The sequence below is a fragment of the Saimiri boliviensis genome, chromosome 9 (genome assembly GCF_048565385.1).
Source record: "Saimiri boliviensis isolate mSaiBol1 chromosome 9, mSaiBol1.pri, whole genome shotgun sequence".
Classification (NCBI taxonomy): Eukaryota; Metazoa; Chordata; class Mammalia; order Primates; family Cebidae; genus Saimiri; species Saimiri boliviensis.
The window spans coordinates 99,407,716-99,431,267 of record NC_133457.1 but is presented as its reverse complement, the minus strand read 5'-3'; the positions used below and the strand labels follow the sequence as shown (position 1 = coordinate 99,431,267).

Below are 23,552 nucleotides of genomic sequence, written 5' to 3'. Positions count from 1 at the left end.
AAGATTTTCCATTACCACAACATAAGAGACATGAAGGGCATGGCGATTGCTAAAATCATACAAGACTAGTTGTCTACACTTCGTGTTGCCAGGGTCAGAAAGTCGTCAATGTATGATTGCATATAACTTGCATTCTGTCTTCATCTTTCTGTTCTCTCCACTTTCTTCAGTGAGGTCTGATTACGTGCAAGTCACGGCCTCACCTTTCTTCCTCCTCATCCACTTGATAATCAAATCCCGTTGCTCTGGCTGTAGTCATTTCTCTTGAAAGCATGCCTTCCTCTTTGTTCTGTTGTCACTTAACATTGTTTCAGTTCCTTGCCAACTCTCACTTAGACTATTGCAGCAGCCTCTTCTGGTTTTCCTGCCTCTGGACCTTCCCCCAACTTTGTGATCTACGTGTACTTTTAGAAAATAATCTGTTCCTGCAATTTCCCTGTGCTTAGACCCCTTCCTTGTTCTTTCCTTCATGTGGCATGCAGGGCCATTTACAATCTCACTCGAACTGCCTTTCCAGCTCTACCTTGTGATTCTTGCCACCATGAGCTGCTGTGGTGTTTGGTTTTTTTTTAAAACAAACTTTCCTCTGAAAATGCTGTACTTGTTCATCTCCCTGTGGCTTTACACATACCATTCTTTCTGTCTGAACATACCTGTTCACCCTTTAATACGCACTATAATAAATGTTGCCTCTTCTCTAAAGCCTTTCAGCTCCCCCATACCATTGCCATTTTTACATACAACATGCTAGGTATGTCTTCCACATGAGATTATAAACTTTTTGAGGACAAGTACTGTGTTTTATGGATCTTTTTACCTCCAGCATCTACCACGGTAGAATACAGTAGGTACTCAATACATGCTTATCAAACACGTACAATGCAATGTAGAATTCTGTTCCAAGACAGTTTATAGTCTGGTGAGGAACATCCGTTAGTTCGTGATACCACTGTGCCAGGTGGATTAAAGTATTCTAAGAGAACACTTGGTTAAGTCACAGATTGAAATGCCTGTCTGAGAAGAACTGTTTGTAATGGAATTTCCTTTATTGTGGTAAAATATAAATAACATAATAGCTATTATTTTGACCATTCATAAATGTGCAATTCAGTGGGATTAAGTACTTTCACAGTGTTGTGTAACAATCATCATTATCTATACCCAATATGTTTCCATTATCCCCAACAAAAACTCTGTGCCCATTAAATAATAATTTTCCCTTTCTTCCTCCCCTCAGCCCCAGGTAGACTATTCTACTTTCTGTCTCTGAAGGTACCGAAGTACCTCATATAAATCAAATTGTACAATAGTTTCCTTCCGTGTCTGATTACTTCATTAAGCATAATGTATTTATGAGTGCATTTTTAATGTCTATCAATGTTATAGCATATAGCAAAATTTCATGCCTTTTTATGGCTGAGTAATATCCCATGGTATGCATGTACCACATTTTGTTTGTCCCTATCATGGGATACTTGGGTTGTTTTCACCCTTTGGCTCTCATAAATAATACTACTATGAAATTTGGTGCACGAATATTGGTTCCAATTCCTGCTTTCAGTTCTTTTGGACATATAGTTAGGAGTGGGATTGCTGCCATAGGGTAGTTCTATGTTTAGCCTTTTAAGAAAGCACCAAACTCTTTTCCACAGTGGCTATACCATTTTACATTTTCTTCAGCAGCGCATGAGGCTTCAGTTTTTCTACGTCTTTGCCAATGCCTTTTTTTTTTTTTTTTTTAATTACAGCCATCCTAGTGGGTGTAAATGGAATTACCTTGCTAATTGTTCTACCTTGATTATTAGCCATCAGTCGCAACTGATAAACTGTTTTCACCTTCCAAATCTTGTGTTTTCACAGGAGCATTAGTTGGGCTTTATCCTGTTGGAGATACCAGCAAGAGAGAGACACTCGTTGGCTACTTTCATATTTTCTTACCCTGATAGTTGTGAAGTTCTTTCTCTATTTAGTCAAACTTCTGTATAGGTATTTTGACTCTATATCCAGAACTCTAGCAAACAGTAGCATAGTGCCATGTTGCTTAATTCTGGGAACACGTACTGAGAAATGTGTCATTAGGCAATGTTGTCATTCTGCAAACATCATAGAGTGTATTAATACTTGCAAAACCTATATGATATAGTCTCTACATGCCTAGCCTATATGGTGTAGCCTATTGCTCCTAGGCTACAAGCCTGTACAGCATCTTACAGTATTGAATAGGCAGTTGTAACACAATGGTAAATATTTGTCTATCGAAACTTATCTAAACATAGTAAGGTACAGTAAAAATAGTGTTATAGGCCAGGCACAGTGGCTCATGCCTGTAATCTTTGGGAGGCCGAGGTGGGAGGATCACAAGGTCAGGAGATGGAGATCATCCAGGCCAACATGGAAAAACCCTCTCTCTACTAAAAATACAAAAATTAGCTGGGTGTGGTGGCTCCCAGCTACTCAGGAGGCTGAGGCATGAGAATTGCTTGAATCCAGGAGGCGGAGATTGCGCCACTGCACTCCTGTCTGGTGACAAAGCAAGACTGTCTCAAAAAAAAAAAAAAAAAAACCATGTTATAATCCTGTGGGACTACTGTTGTACATGCATCGTTTACTGAAATGTCATTATGTGGTGCCTGACTGTAATGGAACTAGAGGTGGTCTTGAAACTTATTTCAGTAGAAAAGATTGATTTGAGAGGGGCTTGGGGCTTCAGAGGCCATGTGAGGGATAGACTGAAAAGATGGGAGTTGGGCCTCCATAGGCTAGAGTTGTGTTGGAAAACTATGGAAACAGCAGTGATAGGTACACAGACTTGCTCAGCCCCTCCCCAAATCCTTATACTTGGAGTTTTCTTGAAATTTGTAAGTGCATGGACATCAGTGCCACACAAGGCAGTTATAACAGACAGTGCAGTGTTATATTAATTTATGCTTCTAAAGTGTGCTGAGCAGCGTGCCATCTTTGCTCAAGAAGTTCCCAATCTGGCCGGGCGCGGTGGCTCAAGCCTGTAATCCCAGCACTTTGGGAGGCCGAGGCGGGTGGATCACGAGGTCAAGAGATCGAGACCATCCTGGTCAACATGGTGAAACCCCGTCTCTACTAAAAATACAAAAAATTAGCTGGGCATGGTGGCACGTGCCTGTAATCCCAGCTACTCAGGAGGCTGAGGCAGGAGAATTGCCTGAGCCCAGGAGGCGGAGGTTGCGGTGGGCCGAGATCGTGCCATTGCACTCCAGCCTGGGTAACAAGAGCGAAACTCCGTCTCAAAAAAAAAAAAAAAAAAAAAAAAAAGAAGTTCCCAATCTAATGCAGTGTGTCTGTGTGTTGGTTGAAGGTAGGGGTCAGTCTATAAGCAGATTATTAAAATAGTACAGTAAGTGTTCCTGCTAGACGTGTTAAAACCCATGTGTAAAGGAAAAAACAACAAGCTTTGGGGAGACTTAAAAGGGTTCATAGAAAAATGAAGTGAAGGCTGGGCACGGTTTGGGAGGCCAAGGCAGGTGGATCACAAGGTCAGGAGATTTATACCATCCTGGCAAACATGATGAAACCCCATCTCTACTAAAAATTCAAAAAAATTAGCCGGGTGTGGTGGCACACACCTGTAGTCCCAGCTATTAGGGAGGCTGAGGCAGGAGAATTGCTTGAACCCAGGAGGCAGAGATTGCAGTGAGCCGAGATTGTGCCATTGCACTATAGCCTGGGCGACAGTATGAGACTCCGTCTCAAAAAAAAAAAAAAAAAAAAAGGAAAAATGAAATGAAGCCTTTTTTATAAAATGAGGACAGTAACACTCCCTTTTTAGGAATTGTGAAGATTAAAGAGATAACACATAAAACTTTTAATACAGTTTCTGGCACATGGTAAGTAAGAAATGTTAGCTGATATCGTTAGTTTTTTGTTTTGTTTTTTGAGACAGGGTCTTGGTATGTCACTCAGGTGGGAGTGCAGTGGTGCAGTCTTGACTCACTGCAGCCGTGGCCTTCTGGGCTCAAGCAATCTTCCTGCCTCAGTCCCGCAGTAGCTGGGACTACAGGTGCACACCACCAGGCCTGGCTAATTTTTGTATTTTTTATAGAGATGGGGTTTCGACATGTTGCCTAGCCTGGTCTAAACTCCTGGCCTCATGTGAGCCACCCTCCTTGGCCTCCCAAAGTACTGTGATTATAGGCATGAGCCACCACACCCAGCCTCATTAGTTTTTAACTAATTGATGAAAGATGGTATATCTATTGATTGCAAGCAACAGAGACTGACTTCAGCTAATTTAAGCAACAAAGGATTTATTGGAAGGTAACTAAGGCTCACAGAATGGGGAGTTTAACAACAGACCTCAAGAAGGAAAGACACAGGGCGGCAAAGGGATCTTAAGCAATAGGAACTTATCTGTAGTCTCTTTGGGGTGACCCAATTGTACTATTTTATTTATTTATTGTTTTGAGATGAGATCTTGCTATGTTGGCTAGGTTGGTCTTGAATTCTTGGCCTCAAGCAGTCCTCCTACCATGGCCTCCTACAGTGCTAGGATTACTGGCATAAGCCACCATGCTCTGCCAAGGGTGATCCAACTTTAGCTTCTTTTTATGTTTGGTTGTTTCTACTCTCAGAAGCAAGAGTCTGATTAGCTGAGCTTGGGCTCTGTGCCCATCTCTGCAATGAGGGGACGGTATTCCAGGATCAACAACAGCCTGCCAACTCATGGAAGTGGAGAAGAGTAGGTCCTGGACAAAAGGAAGGAATGTAGAGAGAGAGAGAGAGAGAGAGCGAGACCTCAGTGTCAGAGTACTTCTAAGATCTACTGATCGATTGAGGCAGATGATGGAGGCAACCTGACCAATCCATGGAATAAGCCCCTGGGTGTTTCTATTGGCCATAGAATCTTGAACACCCTGGCCTGTGACTATTGTCAACTCATTGTGACCATATGTATCTGACATTCTTCCTTGAAACCTCTCTGGTTTCTCCATGTTCATTCTTAAGTATGGTAGCTAAGACAAAAACTTTTGACTATTGAAAGAAATGAGGAAAAAAACCTTTTTTACCTTTGCACATAGCTTTTCCTTTAATATATCCAGTTACAATTACCTTTTCACGTTTCTAATTTATCTGTGAGAGATTTGCTCTGGGATGCTATTACATCTGCATCTACTTGGTCAGACCCTTGCTCCGTCCTGTTTTTTTTTTTTTTTTTCTTTTTTTTGGGGGGTATAAATATAATGCTGTGCATTCGACCTTGTTGAATCTCATCTTCTTAGGACAGTTTTTCTAAATTTAAGGAGTCTAGTTTACTCTTGTTTTCCAAAATTCAGAAATGAACAGTTTTAGCTTTGTGCTTGTGTCATTCTTCTGTTTCTCATATGACTCATTAGAAGTAGAAAGGTGTAATCACTTAGAAAAGACAGTAGATTTAGAGACTGGCCATCAGAGTTAGAAGTCCCAGCACTGCCACTTAGAAGCAGGGTGTGATTTGGCTGCAAGTCACTTAACATTTTTGAACTGCTTTTATAGAATCAGGACAATAGTAGCAGTTTGGCTGTGAGCTCCTTGAGGGCAGGGTTGTGGTTATGAGGCACAAATAAGATCATAAAATGAAAACATTATCAAATACGTTTTGTAATCATTGTTACTACCATCACTGTCATCATTATCAGTATGGATTTTAGATGGCCCCAGGATTATTTCCTTTAGGTCTCCGCACCATCAGTGCTGTGGTTAAAACTGCAACTCTTTCAAGCCAGGTATTGGTTTCTCTAATGAGTATGCATGAGACTTGTCATGTGGTACACTATAAAAAGCTTCCAGAAACCAAAGTAGATTATTGCTGCTATATTTCCCTTACTCAGATGCCCTAAAAGAGAAGAAAAGTAAATTGCTGTGGTAGTTTGATCATCCCAAAACCTTAATGAACCTCATCAGCTCCTTTTGAAAATGATTGTGGACTTACTGTGTGTTCGCGTGTTTTCTCAGCTGGACAAAGGACTAGAATTTCTGAGGACATATGTGTCCTCAAAAGGACAAAGAGGACATGCATCTTTTCTCTCTTGGCTATTTTCCAAGCCTGGGGGAAGAATTCCTGTACCTCGTGACTATGTAGAAATTAGGGTTGCTGATTCTGCAATTCTTTGTGCCAACCATATCCCTTGTTTTTTCAGGACATTGTCAGGCTGTGCAGTTTTGAACATGTAGATCCCAAGCAGCAAAACTGGTATTTTCAAAATAAATAAGAAAGGCATTTGTAGTATTATTACTATGTTGTAGATACAGGATCTCACTGTGTTGCCCAAGCTGGTCTTGAACTCTTGGCCTCAAGTGATCTTCCTGTCTTGGCCTCCCAAAGCACTGGGATTATACATGTAAGCCACCTTGACCAGCCAAGAAGGGAATAATTTTTAAAAAGCATGTCATCATATAGTAAGATTCCCTTGTACATTAAAAGTTTGAAATGTTTAAAATGGATCTCCTCATGCCAGGTTTCCTCATGCCAGGTTTAAGTTGGCCTTTCATCCCAGTGGGAACATACTTTATTTAAATGTTCACATTATTTTCTAAAAAGAGAAAAATTGTCTTTCATTTACAATATTTTTCTTTTTATTCTTGATATTAACAGTTTTCTCTGGAACTGCTCAGTATACACACACACACACACACACACACACACACACACACACACACACACAGAGTTTTGTTTGTATTTTGTCATCATTACTAAAAGACCCTCAGTAGATCTTTCAGTCATAATGTACGTAGGTAACAGGTAGACTTTTATTTGGTCTCTCCATGTCCCCCTTCTCTATTGTCTATCTACTCTTACTCTGTTTCTAAGTATCTCACACAATATTCCACAGTGGGCTAATTTCTAACCTGAACTTTAAATAGGCTAGCTGATGTTCAGTGCACATCAGCCTGTTGCCGCACAATGACTGTAGAACGTGGCATTGGCACTGCAAAGCGTTGGTGGTGGCATTACTGTCCACTACAAACACAACTAAAACATGACCTACAATCTTGTGTTGTGTTGCCGCCTTATGATGAATTCGATACAGTCCTTAGATGTCAGCCAGCAACTCTAGCTGTCCTTTGTCGTTCATTCAAACAAATTCTTAGTCTGCAGCTTTGCCTTGTTAGGAACTTTGCCTCAAGCTAGTAACCTTAAAGCTTATTCTCACCTTCATGCTCATCAGTGTTTTCCATACTAACTTTCTTCTATTTTCCCATCCTCCCACCGTAATTACACCCACTCCCAACATCAGTTTTTCCCACGAGTGGATCTTGGCTATACTAGGTATAACTGATATGTTAGTAACTGGCCACTGAAGACCCATCTGGTGGCTTGTCTCTAGCTGCCACTGGAACTGGAATCTCTGAGTTGTGTTTACCCAAGACCACATTAGCATTTCTTAATTCTGCCTCTGCAGATAGCCTGAGCTGTGGGGCACAGAAAGGGGCAGCTACATTCCTATGGTGTCTGTTCCAACACAGGTAGGCATTGGAGTTGGATTGCTCTGTATTCTTATCTTGACCCCCCTATTTCCTAGCTGTCTAACTTTAACTTTTCCAAACATCAGATTCCTCTTCTCTAAAGTAGAGACAGTAACTATTCCTGTCTCTTAGCATCTTTGGGAGGGATTAAGTGGGCTGACAGCAGTTGGTAAAAAAAAATGAGTGATGGGACCTGTCTCCAGACTTGAATCGCTTTGGGGCACCTGTAGACTGGGGAGAGGGCAGACTTTGTAGAGAAAATGATTTGTGTGCTAAGCTGTAGAGGATAAGGAGTTAGCATCCCTTCCATCAGTGGATAAAGAAGAGAAGGATTCCTGGCAGCAGTATGTCTAAGAAATAGATGAGAGCATGATGTATGTGTGCACATACTTCAGTGATTGCAGGGTGAGGTAAAGTGGGGAGGCAAGAGGAGGGGAGGCAGGAAAGATGACCAAGAGCAGATCACTAGAAGCCTTGTAGAGTTCATACAAGAGTTAAAACTTGATCTCCCATCAGTCCCTGTATCCACATAGTCTGGTTCCTCTGTTAAGCAGTCACATAAATGTCTTTAAGAGCAGCAACAGTGAAAAGGGGAAAGAGAGCAGCGAATTGGCCTCGAATGAACTGGCATCTCTTTAAAGCTAATATTCGTCCTCGAGAATGCTACTTTAATTAAACACGTGGCTTGCAAGATTCATTATTGCCTTACTTGTGTTCCCTGTTGGTTGTCTCATTCATTAATTTGCTGATTAGTAACCCTGAACTCTTGCATCCCCTTCTTTTTTTTGCGTTCCCTTTTTAATATGCTATGCTGTTTCCCCTGGGACATAAACTCCAGGACCCGTCCCTGGCCTGTTCATGTTTGTTTTCTTTGCCCCTTGTGCCTGCCTCTGCTATAACATTTGTAGTATGTGTTAAGTAATCCTTAAGGTAACATTTTTATTATGTCATAAAAAGTGCATGGCAAATATATTATAACTCATGGACTTTGTTTAAAAATGAACGGATAATTTATTGAGTGTGTTACATGAGCCTCACTCCCCTCCCCATTTCAGCTGAGACCTGCTGCTCATTTAGCCAAGCCTCCTATTGAGTGCTCCCTCCCTGTGATATGCTGGGAAGGCAGGCCCATGGTTGGCTAGAAGTGACATCATAGTTTATGTACTCAATAAAAATTTAATTAAGTCATTACAGGAATTGCAGTCATCATTTAACCCTCTGATTTCTTCTGTTTAGTTTATTATTAAACATTCAGTAATACCAGTCTCTGAATCCTGATGGCTTATAAAATATCTGCATGAATTTTAATGGCTTAAATAAATGGGAAAATATGAGTAACTGATATAAAAGGAACCTTTTCCTTGTGGTGCTGTATGTATGGGTTTTTATAAAAAGCAAAGCATTATGGAAAGGATGAGTTTAATAAGAGAACGGCCCAACTTTATCTGGAAGGAGTTTCTCTTCTGCTTGGTACAGCTGTGTAGTCGTGGGCAGAGTGCTCCATATAGAATGATCTGGCAGTGGAGAGGCAGGGAACCTGCACACCAGAAACCAAAAACTTAGATGAGGGAATAAAATCCAACAGGGTTCACCAGAGGGACTATCCTGCTCCCCTTGGCTGCTGGACTAGCTAGAAGGGCCAGCCCTGCTGAGTGAATCTGGTAGTTGAGGAAGCTGCTGTCACTTGCCCTCACCTGTTGCCTGCAGATCATGTGTCTGTACTGATTGCACTTCCTCCCTCTTCCAGGAAGGGCTCTTTTCATAATCTAATCCAGCCTGGGTGATGATATCTGAAAACCATTTCTAGCTGTGGCAGCTTGCCGTTGTCTCAGCTAGAGGTGAAGGGAGAGGCAGCTTACAGGTCACTAGAGTTAGAATATAGGACCAGGAGGTCAAGGAGGCTTGCTAATAAGGAATTCTACTCTTGCGCTCCGTTTTTCCTGGGCAGTAGCCAACCAGAATGCAGGTTTATCCCAACAGGAGAAAATGTTTTTGTATGTATGTGGGCCTTGCTGGAAAGCAAGAACTGAGATTTATAGATAAATGTATTGATGATCTCTGGAAATACCCTGAAGATGGTAAAGTAGGAAAAGCACTCACCCAGAAATCAGGTTCCGATCCTGGCTCTGACACTAACTCGATGTGTGACCTTGAATAAGTCGCTTTTTGGGTTTCAGTTGGCCTTTTGCTCAAGGGTATTGAGCTAGGTAATCTCTGAGGGCCCCTCCAGCTCCAAAGCTTAATGGTGTGATACATGGCATAAACTAGCTCTGCTAGGCAGGTTCAGTGAATGTTTTCCTCTGAGAGATGCTTCTGCCTCAGTGTTGGACACAACTCGTGGGAGTAGGGAAAGCCTTAAAGTGGCTATCAGGAGGTCTGAGTTGCAGTCTTATCCTCACATGACAACAGGAATGAACTCTAGCTCTGGTCTGTTTCTTGACTCTTCTCTTTACCCCAGCCCTTTCTGGAAGATGGGACAGTAGAAGTTTGGCAATATATATTTCTGAAATTCCAGAAATGCAGAACGTATTCAGTAGGGAGAAAGAAAGGAGAAGAAGAACTCCACTCCCCCGCCCCCAATCAGTTGGATAGAACATGCTGTCCGTGACGTAGTACTCAGGCGCTTGTAAAAATTCAGTTGCCAGCAAGCCTGTCTTAGCCCCTGCTCTGGGTTAGGCTCTGGACCAGATGATGGAAGGGGAGGGGGCAGGATTAATCAGACATGGTTCCTATGACCCTTGAGTAACTTCCAGGCTAGTGGGAGAGACAGGTACATAAGCAGCTCTAAACCATGTTGTGTACCCAGGGCGAAAAGTCTGCCCAGAGAGCTGTGAGAACACCAAATATGGATGGCTAATGTGGCCCTGGTTGAAGGTGTGTGGGATAGGTCATGGTTTCCATTCCTAGTTACATCCAGTCTCCCATTTTCCAGCCTTGAGCTTCACAATTCTTTCATTTTTGAAAATTATCCATGACTATAAAGCATTGGAACTGGTTTTGGTTTTATGTAAACAAACTGGAAGTTATTACTTATAATTCCTTATATTTGCAGAGCATTCTGCAGTTTACCAAGGCTTTCAGCATACCTATATTATTAAATTAATGAATGAATGCATGCTAACTCACATGCTCTTCCAAACAGCCCTGTGTGTAGGACATTTAAAAGAAAAGGGGCTGGGTGCAGTGGCTCACACCTGTAATCCCAGCACTTTGGGAGGTTGAGGCAGGCAGGTCACCCAAGGTCGGGAGTTCAAAACCAGTTGGCCAATATGGTGAAACCCCATCTCTACTAAAAATACAAAACAAATTAGGTGGGTGTGGTGGCAGGTGCCTGTAATCCCAGCTACTCAGGAGGCTTAGGCAGGAGAATCGCTTGAACCCAGGAAGCAGAGGTTGCAGTGAGCCGAGATCGCGCCACTGCACTCCAGCCTGGGCAACAGAGCAAGAGTTTGTCTCAAAAAAAGAAAGAAGGGAAAGGAAATGGACTCAGGTTGACTTGCTTAAGATAACATCCTGTGTACATAGCAAAACTATCACTTGAACCCAGAAAAGTGACTGCACCAGTCCTTTTCTTTCCAGCCTCTGCGCCTTTGCACACCTTGTTCCCTTTGTCTAGAATGCCCTCTCTTCCTCCTCCCCATCACTCTCCTCTGTCAAACTCCTCCTCCTCCAAGGTTCACTTAAGTGTTACCTCCTAAAGAGCCCTAACCAGCTCCCTCAAGCAGAGGCTGTTTGCATTAAAACCCATTTATCACTCAGCATGTTTGGCATAGGATTTGAGGCAACATGTTGCAGCGTAATTATTTTTTATGTCCTATTTTCCTACATTGGTGTGTGCTCCTCCAATCACGAAACTGTTTCTTATGCTTGGATAGGATCTAGCACAAAATCAAACGTGGTTGGGGCTCAGTTCATTAAACTGACTTGTGTAATTTGAGATCAAAACCTAAAAGAAATTGGCAAATTGGGGAGCATCCTGACAGGTCAGGGAATTGAGAATGGAATGGACTGGCAGTTTGACTAGTTGGTGGCCCTCTCTCTGTGCTGCTAAGAGTCTGTAACAGCTGAGTCAAAGATCTTACTTTTTGGATTTTTTTCTTTCTTTCATACTTTTGTTTTTGCCATTTGTTTCTGTAGGTTAATCCCTATATCCTGAAGAAGAACATGATCCTCATGACAGATAATTTCTATTCTGCAATCTTGGGATATGATGAGGTAAGATTGTTTGCCAAGGCTTAGGCAGGATAGTGGCCTTCCCCAGCAAAGGCTTTTGATGAGCACCTCTGAGGGAAGCTGCAAGCACTATTGTCTGCACTGGCTGCCACCATGTTGTGGTATTTATTTCTTCATATTCATTGACTGGGCAGCTAGAATGAATGTGCCCAGCATGTTTGGGAAACATGCCACATGTTTGGGAAAGAAAGCAGTATATAATATGGTCAAACCATTCAACTAGTTAGCATTTGTTGAGCGGCTCCTGGGTGCTGGATGGAGGGATAGAGGCATATGTGCTCCCTGAGAGAGGAGGACATTCATGTGAACAGCATGGTCTGCCAGGCAAAGTACACACCTTTTTTCTTGCTTTAATTATAAAAGCAGGTCAGGTGCAGTGGCTCACGCCATAATCCTAGCACTTTGGGAGGCAAACAGATCTAGACAATGCTGGCCAATATGGTGAAAACCTGTCTCTACTAAAAATACAAAAATTAGCTGGGCATGAAGGTGGGACCTGTAGTCCCAGCTACTTCAGAGGCCGAGGCAGGTAAATCGCTTGAACCTGGGAGACGGAGGTTGCAGTGAGCTCAGATCGTGCCACTGCACTGCAGCCTGGGCAGCAGAGTGAGACTCCATCTATAAAAATAAAAAATAAAAGTTTGTAAAACTGTACCAAGTGGTTGAAGTAGAAATTAGAAGGCCTATTTCCTATCCTGCCCCAGGTGAAAACTTTATTCATAGTTTATCGGATGTCTTTCCAAATGTTATCTGTGCATAGACAAGCACCTTTGTTTTTTCCTTCTTTTTTTTTTTTTTTTTTTGAGACGGAGTTTCGCTCTTGTTACCCAGGCTGGAGTGCAATGGCGCGATCTCGGCTCACCGCAACCTGCGCCTCCTGGGTTCAGGCAATTCTCCTGCCTCAGCCTCCCGAGTAGCTGGGATTACAGGCATGCGCCACCATGCCCAGCTAATTTTTTTTGTATTTTTAGTAGAGACGGGGTTTCACCATGTTGACCAGGTTGGTCTCGATCTCTCGACCTTGTGATCCACCCTCCTCGGCCTCCCAAAGTGCTGGGATTACAGGCTTGAGCCACCGCGCCCGGCGGTTTTTTCCTTCTTTATGCAACTGGAGTTACATTATACACACTATTCTGCAACTTGCTTGTTTCACTGAGCTGTGTATTGGGTGCCCTTCCACATCAGGACATTTGTATCTAGCTCATCTTTTTTTTTTTTTAAATTGTGAACTATGCATATAATAAAATATACCATTTTAACCACTTTTGTTTTTTGAGACAAAGTTTCACTCCGTTGCCCAGGCTGGAGTGCAATGGTGTGATCTCAGCTCACTCTAACCTCTGCCTCCTGAGTAGCTGGGATTCTCCTGCCTCAGCCTCCTGAGTAGCTGGGTTCAAGTGATTCTCCTTCCTCAGCCTCCTGAGTAGCTGGGATTACACGCCTGGATAATCTTGTATTTTTAGTAGAGACAGGGTTTCTCCATGTTGGTCAGTCTGGTCTCGAACTTGATCTGCCTGCCTTGGCCTCCTAAAGTTCTGAGATTACAGTCATGAACCACTGCTCCTGACCCATTTTAACTATTTTTAAGTGTACAGTTTAGTGGCATAAAGTACATTCCCATTGCTTTGCAGCCATCATCACCAGTCATCTCCAGAGCTTTTCCATCTTCCAAACTGAAACTCTGCCCCATATCCCCTAGCAATCACCATTCATTTGACTTTTTGCCTCTGTGAATTTGACTACTGTAGATAATTCATGTAAGTAGAATCGTACAATTTTTGACCTTTTGTGACTGGCTTATTTTGTTTAACACAATGCCCTCCAGGTTCATCCATGTTGTAGTATCTATCTTATCTTTTTTCCCCCCCAGCATTTATTGTGGAGATTCAAGCATGTAGAAAGAATGGTGTAATGAACACCTGATATTTTAAACTAACCATATGCTTTTATACTGATGTTGTGGTTACCTCCAGATTTAATGCAAGCATCACCCCTCTTGGGAAGCAGTTCCTGAACTTCCTGAGGCTCAGCTCATTCCATCCTCCCTGCACTCTCACAGTGCTTACTACACTCGCATTATCTGTCACCTTGGCTGGATGGGGATGTCTTTTGGGTAGTAGCAGTGTCTACTCTACATTTCCATGGCCTGGCATAGTGCTTGGCATGTGGTGGTCAAAGAGTGAGAAATGCACAAAAGAACAAAAGTAAGAAACTAGAGTTCAGACTGGAGGAAATGTTACCAGCCTGAAGATAATAATTACAACCAGGAGATAAGCTTAACAAAAAAATCAAGTTAAATGATTTGGTTAGGGTCATAGGACCAGTTAAAATAGGGTCTCCTGATTCCTGGTCTACTAGGTATCCTGAATTATAAGGGAGCATTTAGATTGCATACTATACACATCGTTAATTTAACATGAGCTTTGGGGGGAAATGGGATGGGAATTGAGAATCATTGCTCAAGTGTACATATCAGTTATAAAATTGGACAAATTGAAATTGTAGAAGCCTTACAATATAGAAAAGGATGAGGCTTAGGAGTGAAGAAGTACACCTCTCTATTCACATGTGTTTATGTCGTTATTGTAGGTGGCTCTGTTGGCTCAGTCAGTCCTTTCAGCAATATTAATAATATAATGTACTGAATTGTGTTTGTTCCCAGTCCCAGATCCAGTCCATTCTGGCAGAGCCATTTTACCCAACTATGCCTCACCGTAAGAGTCACCTGGGGTGTTTTTAAAATCGAAATCTTGATCACCTCTCTGAAGATTCCAGTTCAGTAGGAGTGCTGCCTGGTGGTTCAACAAGTCACCCCAAGATGACTCTTAAGAGTAGGAAAGTTTGTTCTCAGGTAGTGTTATAAGTTAAAAAAATTAAAAAAAGGAGTAGGAAAGTTTAGGAAATCTACTAATTACCTGGGGCACTTTTTAGAAATATCAGTGTCTGGGCCCTATCCCCCAAAAGATTCTGATTTAATTGGTGGAGGTAGGCATCTGTAGTTGTAAGAGTTCCCAGGTGATTTTAATGTGCAATTCTAGAGGTTTTTCCTATATTTTAATGTGCATTTGAGTCACCCAGAGGACTTAGGTACAATTCACATTCTGACTCAGCAAGTCTGTGGTGGGGCCTGTGATTCTGCATTGCTAACAGCTGCAGGTGATGGGGGTGCAGCCGTTTTTGCAGACCACATGTGGAATCACAAGGTTCTAGAGCTGTTCAGTACTAAACACATGCAACTATTTTGATTTAAATTAATTAAATAAAATTGAAAATTCAGATCCTCGGGTACTCAGTTACTATATGTGGCTACCGTCTTGGACAGTGTTGATAAGAACAGTTCCATTATCACAAAAAGTTCTATTGGACAGCGCTGTTCTACAGCAAGCTTTTCCTAGCATCTTGCTCGATTGTCCCCCGTCACTGGATGCTTTGGGAACCTCCCTGTTTTCTATGACATAAGGTTCAAATTGCTCCCTGAACTTCCAGGCCTTCTGTGAACTGTCCCCATTGCTATGTGCCCTATCCGCCTTTATATTTCTTGCTGTCTGTCTTAGTGAGGCCATTTGCCTTACTGCCCCTTAAACATGCTGTGCCCCAGACTCTACCCAAGAATGAGGGGTTGAGGGCTGTAGCTGAGTCTTGGTCAGCTTTAGGGCCTGGTTCAGGGCCTGGTGCATCTTGTAGGCCCTCTCTCTGTAAATGTTTTGAATATTTTCTCTTGCTTAGAATAATCTGCAGCTCTCCAAATCCTCCCATTTCTTAAGAGGCCCCTTTCTTTACAAAGGTTTCCCTGACCTCTCAGGATCTCTTGTGTTTTTACTATGAATTTCAACACCCTTCCCATCTATTCATTACCCATTTAACAGGTACCTTTTGAGTGTCTACCATGCGTGATCCATGGGAATATATTGGTGAATAAAGCAAACGTAGTCTGGCTCTTTCCAGCTGTAGTTTATCTTCTAATTGAGAGACACAGTAAACAAGTAGCAGATAAACAAGCAATAAATATCTAACTACAGTAGAGTGCAGTGAGCGAGAATAACAGGGGGAATGACTTAATGTGGACCAGAAAGGTCTCTCTGAGGAGTTGTCATAAAAGCTAAGACTGTAGAACTGGGAGGCAGCCATGCAGAGTATAGCTGAGTCTCACTCTGCAGCTTGGCATGTGTTCATTCTCCAGGATTTTACTCTGTGCTGCATTTAGATGTGCACTGATTTTGTCCCTTCAGCTAGATTGCAAGTTTCCTGGGAGCTCAGACCATATTGCTGTGACTCTTATGTTCCTTGCATCATGCTGAACACATAATAATGTCAAATTAAGCTTCACTGAGTGGAACTCTGCCACTCTAAACCCTTAATCAGAACCAGAACCCTCTAAAGCCAAAACAGTCCCCTTGGCTTCCTCTCAGGTACTCTAGACCTAGGTGTCTTAATTTCTGAAGGATGCTTCATTGTGTCCTGTGGGGAAACAAGTAGGCACCGGATTAGATAGGGGCAGAATTACAGCTCACCTTAATGTTTGGTTCCCAGGACCCTTCTTTCTCTTCTGCTTTCTCAGTTTGAAATGTGCACCCTCGCCGGGTGCGGTGGCTCAAGCCTGTAATCCCAGCACTTTGGGAGGCCGAGACTGGTGGATCACGAGGTCAAGAGATCGAGACCATCCTGGTCAACATGGTGAAACCCCGTCTCTACTAAAACTACAAAAAATTAGCTGGGCATGGTGGCACGTGCCTGTAATCCCGGCTACTCGGGAGGCTGAGGCAGGAGAATTGCCTGAACCCAGGAGGCGGAGGTTGCGGTGAGCCGAGATCGCGCCATTTCAGCCTGAGTAACAAGAGCGAAACTCCATCTCAAAAAAAAAAGAAATGTGCACCCTCAGATTAGTCTCTCATTTGCTTTCACTGCCTTATGCTAGCAGTGTGTTGGGAAGAAGGCTGAAGTTGGGTTCGTTGATTTATTCTTTCTTTCTTTATTTTTTTGAGATGGGTCTTACTGTGTCACCCAGGTGGAGTGCAGTGGTATGATCACTGTATCCTTGACCTCCTCGGGCCCAGGTGGTCCTCCTGCTTCATCTTCCTGGGTAGCTGGGACTATACTCGTGTGCCACCATGCCTGGCTAATTTTCCTATCTTTTGTGGAGACAGAGTTTCGCCATGTTGTCCAGGCTGGTCTTGAACTCCTGGGCTCAAGCGATCCACCCAGCTTGATCTCTCAGAGCACTGGGTATTCAGCCATTCTGATTGCTCTCCTACTCTATGTCAGGTTCTGTGTTCCGACTAGAGCTGGTCAGTCACCATCTCCCACCTCATCAGAGCATGCTGGTTCTAGTTCAGCCACCAGTTAGCTAGATAGCAAGCCTCAGTTTACTTATCTTTCAAATGGGAATATAGGCTGGGCACAGTAGCTCACACCTGTAATCCCAGCACTTGGGAGGCTGAGGTGGGCATATCACTTGAGGTCAGGAGACCAGCCTGGCCAACATGCTGAAACTCTGTCTCTACTAAAAATTTTTAAAAAATTAGCTGGTTGTGGTGGTGCATGCCTGTAGTCCCAGCTACTCAGGAGGCTGAGTCAAGAGACTCACTTGAACTTAGAGGCAGAGGTTGCAGTGAGCCAAGATCATACCACTGCAATCCAGCCTGGGTGATAGAGACTCCATCTCAAGACAAAACAAAGTGAATCAAATGGGAATATAATATCTGTTCTACTTGGTATACATACCATTAGGAGCCAGGTGTGTGAGGGAACACTGACAGTCTGAAACAGTTGGGTTGTTCTCAGTATTAGTGAGTACTGAGTCATCCTTTTCCTTTTGATGGGTCAGGAATTCCTGATTATGGATTTGCCCTTTCCCAGCCATTTGCCCTGCTGCTAATGCTGCCATTTTCCCGTCCTAGACTCTGCCCATTCTCCAGGTCCCCATAACACTTGCTCCTACCTCCATTCCTTTCTGCACAGTACATGTGGGTTGCTGCCAGCAGCACTCTGGCTCATGCGCAGGCACAGCAGACACAGGCACGCTGTTGTGCTAGCAAATCGTCCCGAGAAGGGTGATGTGCCTGAGCTTGTCCTCAGCTCTTGTCTGCATTTGTCAGAAGAAGCCAGTTTCCCTGACTCAGCCATTGTGCCAGGACAGTCCTAAGCTGTGGAACTGTAAGGACTGTTTATCAGAGGGCATTTGGAACAGGTGGAATGTTTTTCCACCAAACTGTCAGCACCCCATACTGGACATGGCCCTTCCTGGCAGCAGGCCTGGAGCCAGACCTCATATACCACAGTGCCCACTAGGACTGACCACAGCATAATGTCCAATAAAGTGATCCTGGGTCTTTGGGTAATATTTACCACTTACAGAGCCATTCATGGCCAGTATCTCTTAATTCTCACAACAACTCTGTGGGATAGGTATTGTTATGCTTGTTTAGCCCATGAGAAACTGAGGTTCAGGAAGGGCTAATAGCTTTTCAAAGGCCACATGGCCATCAAGTGACAGAGCTGGCATTTGAACTTGGATGCTCTGGTTCCCAGATCCCATTGTTTTGACTGTATCCCAGCTGTCTGCCAAAGCACCCTCTTAATCTTTGTATCCAACAGATCACACTTAACAAATAGTTCAAGAATGCTGTAAGTAGAGCAGGTAACTTTATCTGTTTTTAAGAATTAGAAGATTGAGACTTTGGTTTAGTGAATTGCCACCATCACTGATCTTGGCAGAGGCAGAACTAGGACCTGATCTGCCTTCTAACTCCAAGTCAGCACATCGGTTCCACACATTACCTTGGCACCTGGACAGAGGGCCTGTTCCATCAATTACCTTCACCCTAAGAAGCAAGACTCTCAGCCCTCCCCTCCCAGAGCTCCAAGCTAGAAAATGTCCCTAGCTGGTGGCTGGGGCTCTTATTCGCCTCTGTAATCTTTGAGCTTCTCAACAGAAGTCTCCTCTGTGCCGAAAGAGGCAGTGTTAGGCACACACACATGTGCAGGCTCTGAGGCTGCTCCACTGTGGCCCCAGCAATCCTGCTAAACAGCCTGTTTTTCTACTTAGGGAGAGGCTGGGCCCAGAGTTGGGTAACAGTGAAGACAAGATAGCTGACTCCCTTCCCCAAAGAGCCAGTTGCCTTGCAGATGTATGTCCTTGGACCAAGCAAGAAGGCACAGTCCATGCCCACCTCCATTCCTGGGAGAAACATACATTCACAGTATTCAGCCTGTGCCCTCTGGACAGCAGGGGAGCATTGCTGCTACCATTTCTCTTCTTGGCCTCTCAGGCGTTGCCCGGGCCAGGCACAGTATGGAGTAGAAGGAGCCATGCCTGAGTCCCAGCTCTGCCTCACCTGACCAGTGGCTTGGCCCGTCTGGACCCCCGTTCTCCTTCTGTATGTAATAAAATGAAGCGATTGGGCAGATACCCTTATAAGACATTCCATCTCTACTGTGTGGCTGCCCCATTTCTATCCCATGCATTGGGGAGTCCATGGTTGCTAGCATGTTCACAGTGTCCCTGGTCTGTGTGCTGGTTCTGTAGATCCCCTCAGGAGACCAAAGCTGTGCTGTGTGTTTCAGGGGATCCTTTCAGATGATCATGGGCTGGCCGCTGCCCTCTGGAGGACCTTCTTCAACCGGAAATGTGAAGACCCTAGACATCTTGAATTGCTGGTGGAGTATGTGAGGAAACAGGTGAGCAGCCCTTTCCCTCCCCATGAAGTTCTGGCAACGGCGGGTCGTCCTCTTGGGCTTTCAGGTGATCGTGAGTGGTTGAGTTACCAAGGACCAGTATGAGAGAATTCTGACCAGATCACAGCAGTGGCAGACACTGAAGGAGGAGCGCCTTCTGTGTGTCCACCTATGAACTGGACCAGGGAGCAGGAAATGGGAAGAGAGAAAGAGGCACCGAGTAGTCTCCTGCCCTCAGGAACTTTGAGTCATTCATTCACTACGTACCTCATTGCCTCCTGTGCACCTGGTGCTATGCTAACAACTGTACCCACAGAGTCCTGGCAGATACGAGCATGGGGAGTAGTGGTAGCCGTCCACTGTGGCCCCTTCTCTACCCACTTGGATTTGTTTCCTGCTTCTGACTTTCAGGAGGACAGGGAAGCAGGCAACATTCCACAGACACCCCTCAGCCTCTTCCCAGTAGATGCTCTCCACGGTTAAGCAGGGTCCCCCACCCCACTTCAGCTGCTCACCCCTCTGGCTCCTCAGGGCTCCCTGACATCAAAGCTTCTAGGAGAAAGCTCCACAGTGGGGGGTGCTTACCCACATAGCTCTCCTGGGTCCCCGGGGAATTAACTCTGCCCTCAGCCCTCAGCTCCTGTATTGATGTGAAACTCATGCTTGATAGATGAGTGAGCTGATTGGCAGGGAAGGGGATGAGGCTTCTTCAGGGCCTCCCAGTGAGTCAGCCTGCACAGCTGCCCTAGGGCCCCAAGCTGCGTGATTCATGTGGCCACTGAGGTCTCAGCTGCCTCAGACAGCTCAGGCTGTCCCATGAGTCACATCTTTGCTTCATGGCCTGGCCTCTGGAGCTGAAGGGGTGTCACCCCACAGATACTCTCTTGTTCACTTGTATCCATGGTCTTCAAGCTTCCAACAACCAGGAAAGGCAAGGCTGGACTTCAGCTCTTGAGAAGACAGGGCCAATAGGACTAGCTTGTTCATTGCGGGAAAAACCACATACCGGGGCTCTGCAGACCCACAGGGTAGTGAATCCCAGAAGGCAGGACTTCTGTTTGACCACTCTTCAAATCTGCCAGAGCCAGGGAGAAGGCATGGCATGGCTAGAGGGCCCCACCCACGGAGAATTCTGAGACTCTCTCTGTTGACTGGACTCGCCCTCAGACAGGATTAGCAATTGGCAAAGCAAATGCTGTTTCTCAGAGGCTTGCCTAACGTTTCCATCTGCCGTGGTGGGCTTGTGCCAGAGGCCATAACAAGACACAGCTGGGACTTCTCCGAGGGCCCTCAAGGAAGGGGCTGCCACAACCATTGTCCCTACAAGAGGTACTGTGTTGCCCCAGTGGGAGTCAGGCAGTGGAAAACAGCGATGGGGCTCTTGGGAAAGCAGGGAGCTTTGGTGGGGACCCAGTTCTGTCAGCAAACCTTTTGAGCACCTGCTGTACCAGGCAGTCTTGGGAAAGCAGCAATTAATAAGACCCAGTCCTGCCCTCGAGGAGCCAGCTCATGGATTGGCGAGGAAGCCCAGGCACACGGCTGACCCTGGAATAATCCAGCCTGTAATGTGATGCAGGGAGGCCAGAGTGCTGAAGGCCAGGAAAGGAAGAGCAGGAGCCGGGCCTTGAGCAGACTCCAGTCCTACCCACAGTACTGACTGGTGTAAGCCGATGGCCCAAGAGCCAACCAGAAGTTCTGTTGAGGTTTTCAACCCAGGAGGTGGGCAGAGCGGTGACACTGGGGACAGAAATGGAGTCACTTATAAGGAGGAGTGGGCTTAAGGAAGAGATGGCAGGGCAGATGGGAACCCAGAGCTGAGGCACGTGTGAGAGCCTGGGGTTGAGTTCAAGCATCAGCAGCTGGAAGCTGAAGCAGCCGGAGTGGTAGATTCTTGGAAGGGGAATGACCTAAAGTCTAAGATGAAGCCTGGCCCTGCAGCAGTGGCTTCTCTCAATGGTGACCATTTTAATGGCAGAGCTGTCTAGGGGGTAGGCTGCCCTTACTGTCCTAGAGGGGTGACACGGGCCCGCGGACCAGGGGTGCACTAGGAGACAAGAGAGGCATACGTATGTTGAAAGTGTGAGTGCCAAGCACTGCATATGTGCATATTGCTGAATCTCTTCATGTGTCCTGTGAGGTACCTGTTTCTATCCCCTCTCTCAGACAAGGGAACTTAAGTCTCAGCGACGGAAAGTGGCCACCCTGGGTAGCAGCACAGGGAAGAGACAGAATCGGGACTCTCATGCTGCAGCACTGGGGTGGACAGCATGGCTTGTGTGCACTGCAAGCCCTGACTTCCTGGCCTGCAGGAGCTGTCTAGGGAGGGCATGTAGGGAGGTGTCCTTGGGAGGTGTGTCTTTCTCCATTCTGAGGCGTGCTAGGGAATTCCTAGCTGCCGCCCCGCCAAGCCCCCCAGTGACTGCTTTCTCCCAGCCACCTTAATGAAATTATTTAGATCACAGACGGGCTGGCCTGGGAGCTGGGATGGTCAGAAGCCCCCTTGTGCCCCGTCCCCTTCCTTCCTCTCCTGGGAGACTGGTTCCTGATGCTGCCTCCTCATGTCTGTCCTGCCTCTTTCGCCTCCTCGGTCCCGCTCTCCTTGCAGATGCAGTACCTGGACTCCATAAACGGGGAGGATCTGCTCCTGACAGGGGAGGTGAGCTGGCGCCCTCTAGTGGAGAAGAATCCTCAGAGCATCCTGAAGCCCCATTCCCCCACTTACAACGATGAAGGACTTTGACGGGCTGGGCCCTCTGGATGGCCCGCCAGCTGGCTTCCAGGAACTGCCAGGAAAGAAGTGCCTGTTGGTCCGGGACCCTGCAGAAAGTGGCCCAAACTGACCTCCGAACAGCATCTGTCAAATACCTGGCCCCATTTGTGTTGAGTTTCCTCTTAGTGTGCCCAGGAGTCTGATCTGCTGGGGTACAGGGCCAGGAGAACCCCTAGCTCTCCCAGGGTGTCCTCTCCCTCAGGGGAAGCCCCAAGTGAGAACTCCGGAGTACACACTCCCCAACCCCCTCCAGCAACCACAAGTGACTGACAGCTTTTCCCGAAGCCCGAGGAAGGGATGGCATAGGCTCAAAAGGGAAACCCCCCAACCAGGGCCTGCTGTGGCTTAGGAGCAGATTGTCACACTGTGGAGTCCGGAGGGCAACTTTGTGCTGTCCCTCAGCTTTCAGACATGGGGTCGAGTTGGCCATCGAAAGAAACAGAGACCTCTCTGCTATGACCCTTCTTTATTCCAGGGTCTTAGAAACTTACCCAAGATGGTGGATGCTGGAAGTGAGGATGCCGCCCAGCTCAGTTAGAGACAGAGAAAGGGAAGGGGCTGGGGTGGGGGGGTCTCTGCTGCTGCCCTTGCCTCTAGTTCATAGAGATGTGTCTCTGTTCAGGCCAAGGCACGTGTTCATGGAGATGTGTCTTTGTTCAGCCAGGCCCCTCGTCTGGGACCCAGGAGGCCTCTGATGGCCAAAGGATTGTCACATACTAAGTCATTTGGAAGGAGGCCTTGAGAACAAAGTCACCTTTGTCACTCCAGTGAACTGAATGAGCAACGTGCTGTCTCCTCTCTTGGCCTCCCCTTTCATGAGATACTGGGGAGAAGAGACCATTCCTCCTGGCTTAGTTGTACCAGACCCAGACCTGTGCCCAGCTTCGGGCCCCGCCCAGCTTCTGAACCACTTGCTTCAGAGCCACCTTGGTCTGAGCACCTGAGGACCAGCCCCTCCTCCCTCAGTGCCGGTCATCTCTTGGGGGATTTTCTTAAAGTGAAGAAAGGGGTGGGGAACCATATTGCCCCTCCCTCCCCCCATCAAACTTCCTTCATTTAACTTGCTATAAAATGAGTCATATAAAGAAACTCTATATGGGTGAGGTATATCCCACTTCTGTGAAAACATTACAAATCAAACCGCCTTCTCTCAGTTTATTTAAGATGCTTTTGTTGCGAGCGGAGCTCTAGAGTGAAGCCTCCTGTGTGTGTGAGATAATAACACCTTGTAACTCATTACAGCTGGGCACTATTTACATAAACCAGAGCTGAGCCAGGCAGGAATTTGCTGATTAATTTATTTTTAATGGAGTGAAGTATACCATGCACCAAAATAAACTTTACTGTGTGTACCTAACTGCTCCTGGAATGGATGGAAAAATTAATGGAACAGATTTTG

General features: G+C 45.4%; 1 protein-coding gene across 3 annotated transcripts in view; it reads left to right on the top strand.

The window, feature by feature from the left end:
* The window catches only part of UQCC1 (ubiquinol-cytochrome c reductase complex assembly factor 1), a 109,660-nt gene extending 86,150 nt beyond the window's left edge, over positions 1–23,510 (top strand). For 2 of the 3 annotated variants that reach the window (XM_003932026.4, XM_074406430.1), the window contains 3 exons: positions 11,614–11,691; positions 19,273–19,386; positions 21,989–23,510. In XM_003932026.4, the coding sequence (XP_003932075.1) occupies positions 11,614–11,691; positions 19,273–19,386; positions 21,989–22,123 (327 nt within the window). In that variant the 3' untranslated portion in view covers positions 22,124–23,510. Of the gene's footprint in view, positions 1–11,613; positions 11,692–13,340; positions 13,467–19,272; positions 19,387–21,988 lie in introns of those variants that run through there. The other variant, XM_074406431.1, reaches the window with a different exon arrangement.
* The last annotated feature ends 42 nt before the right edge of the window (positions 23,511–23,552 follow it).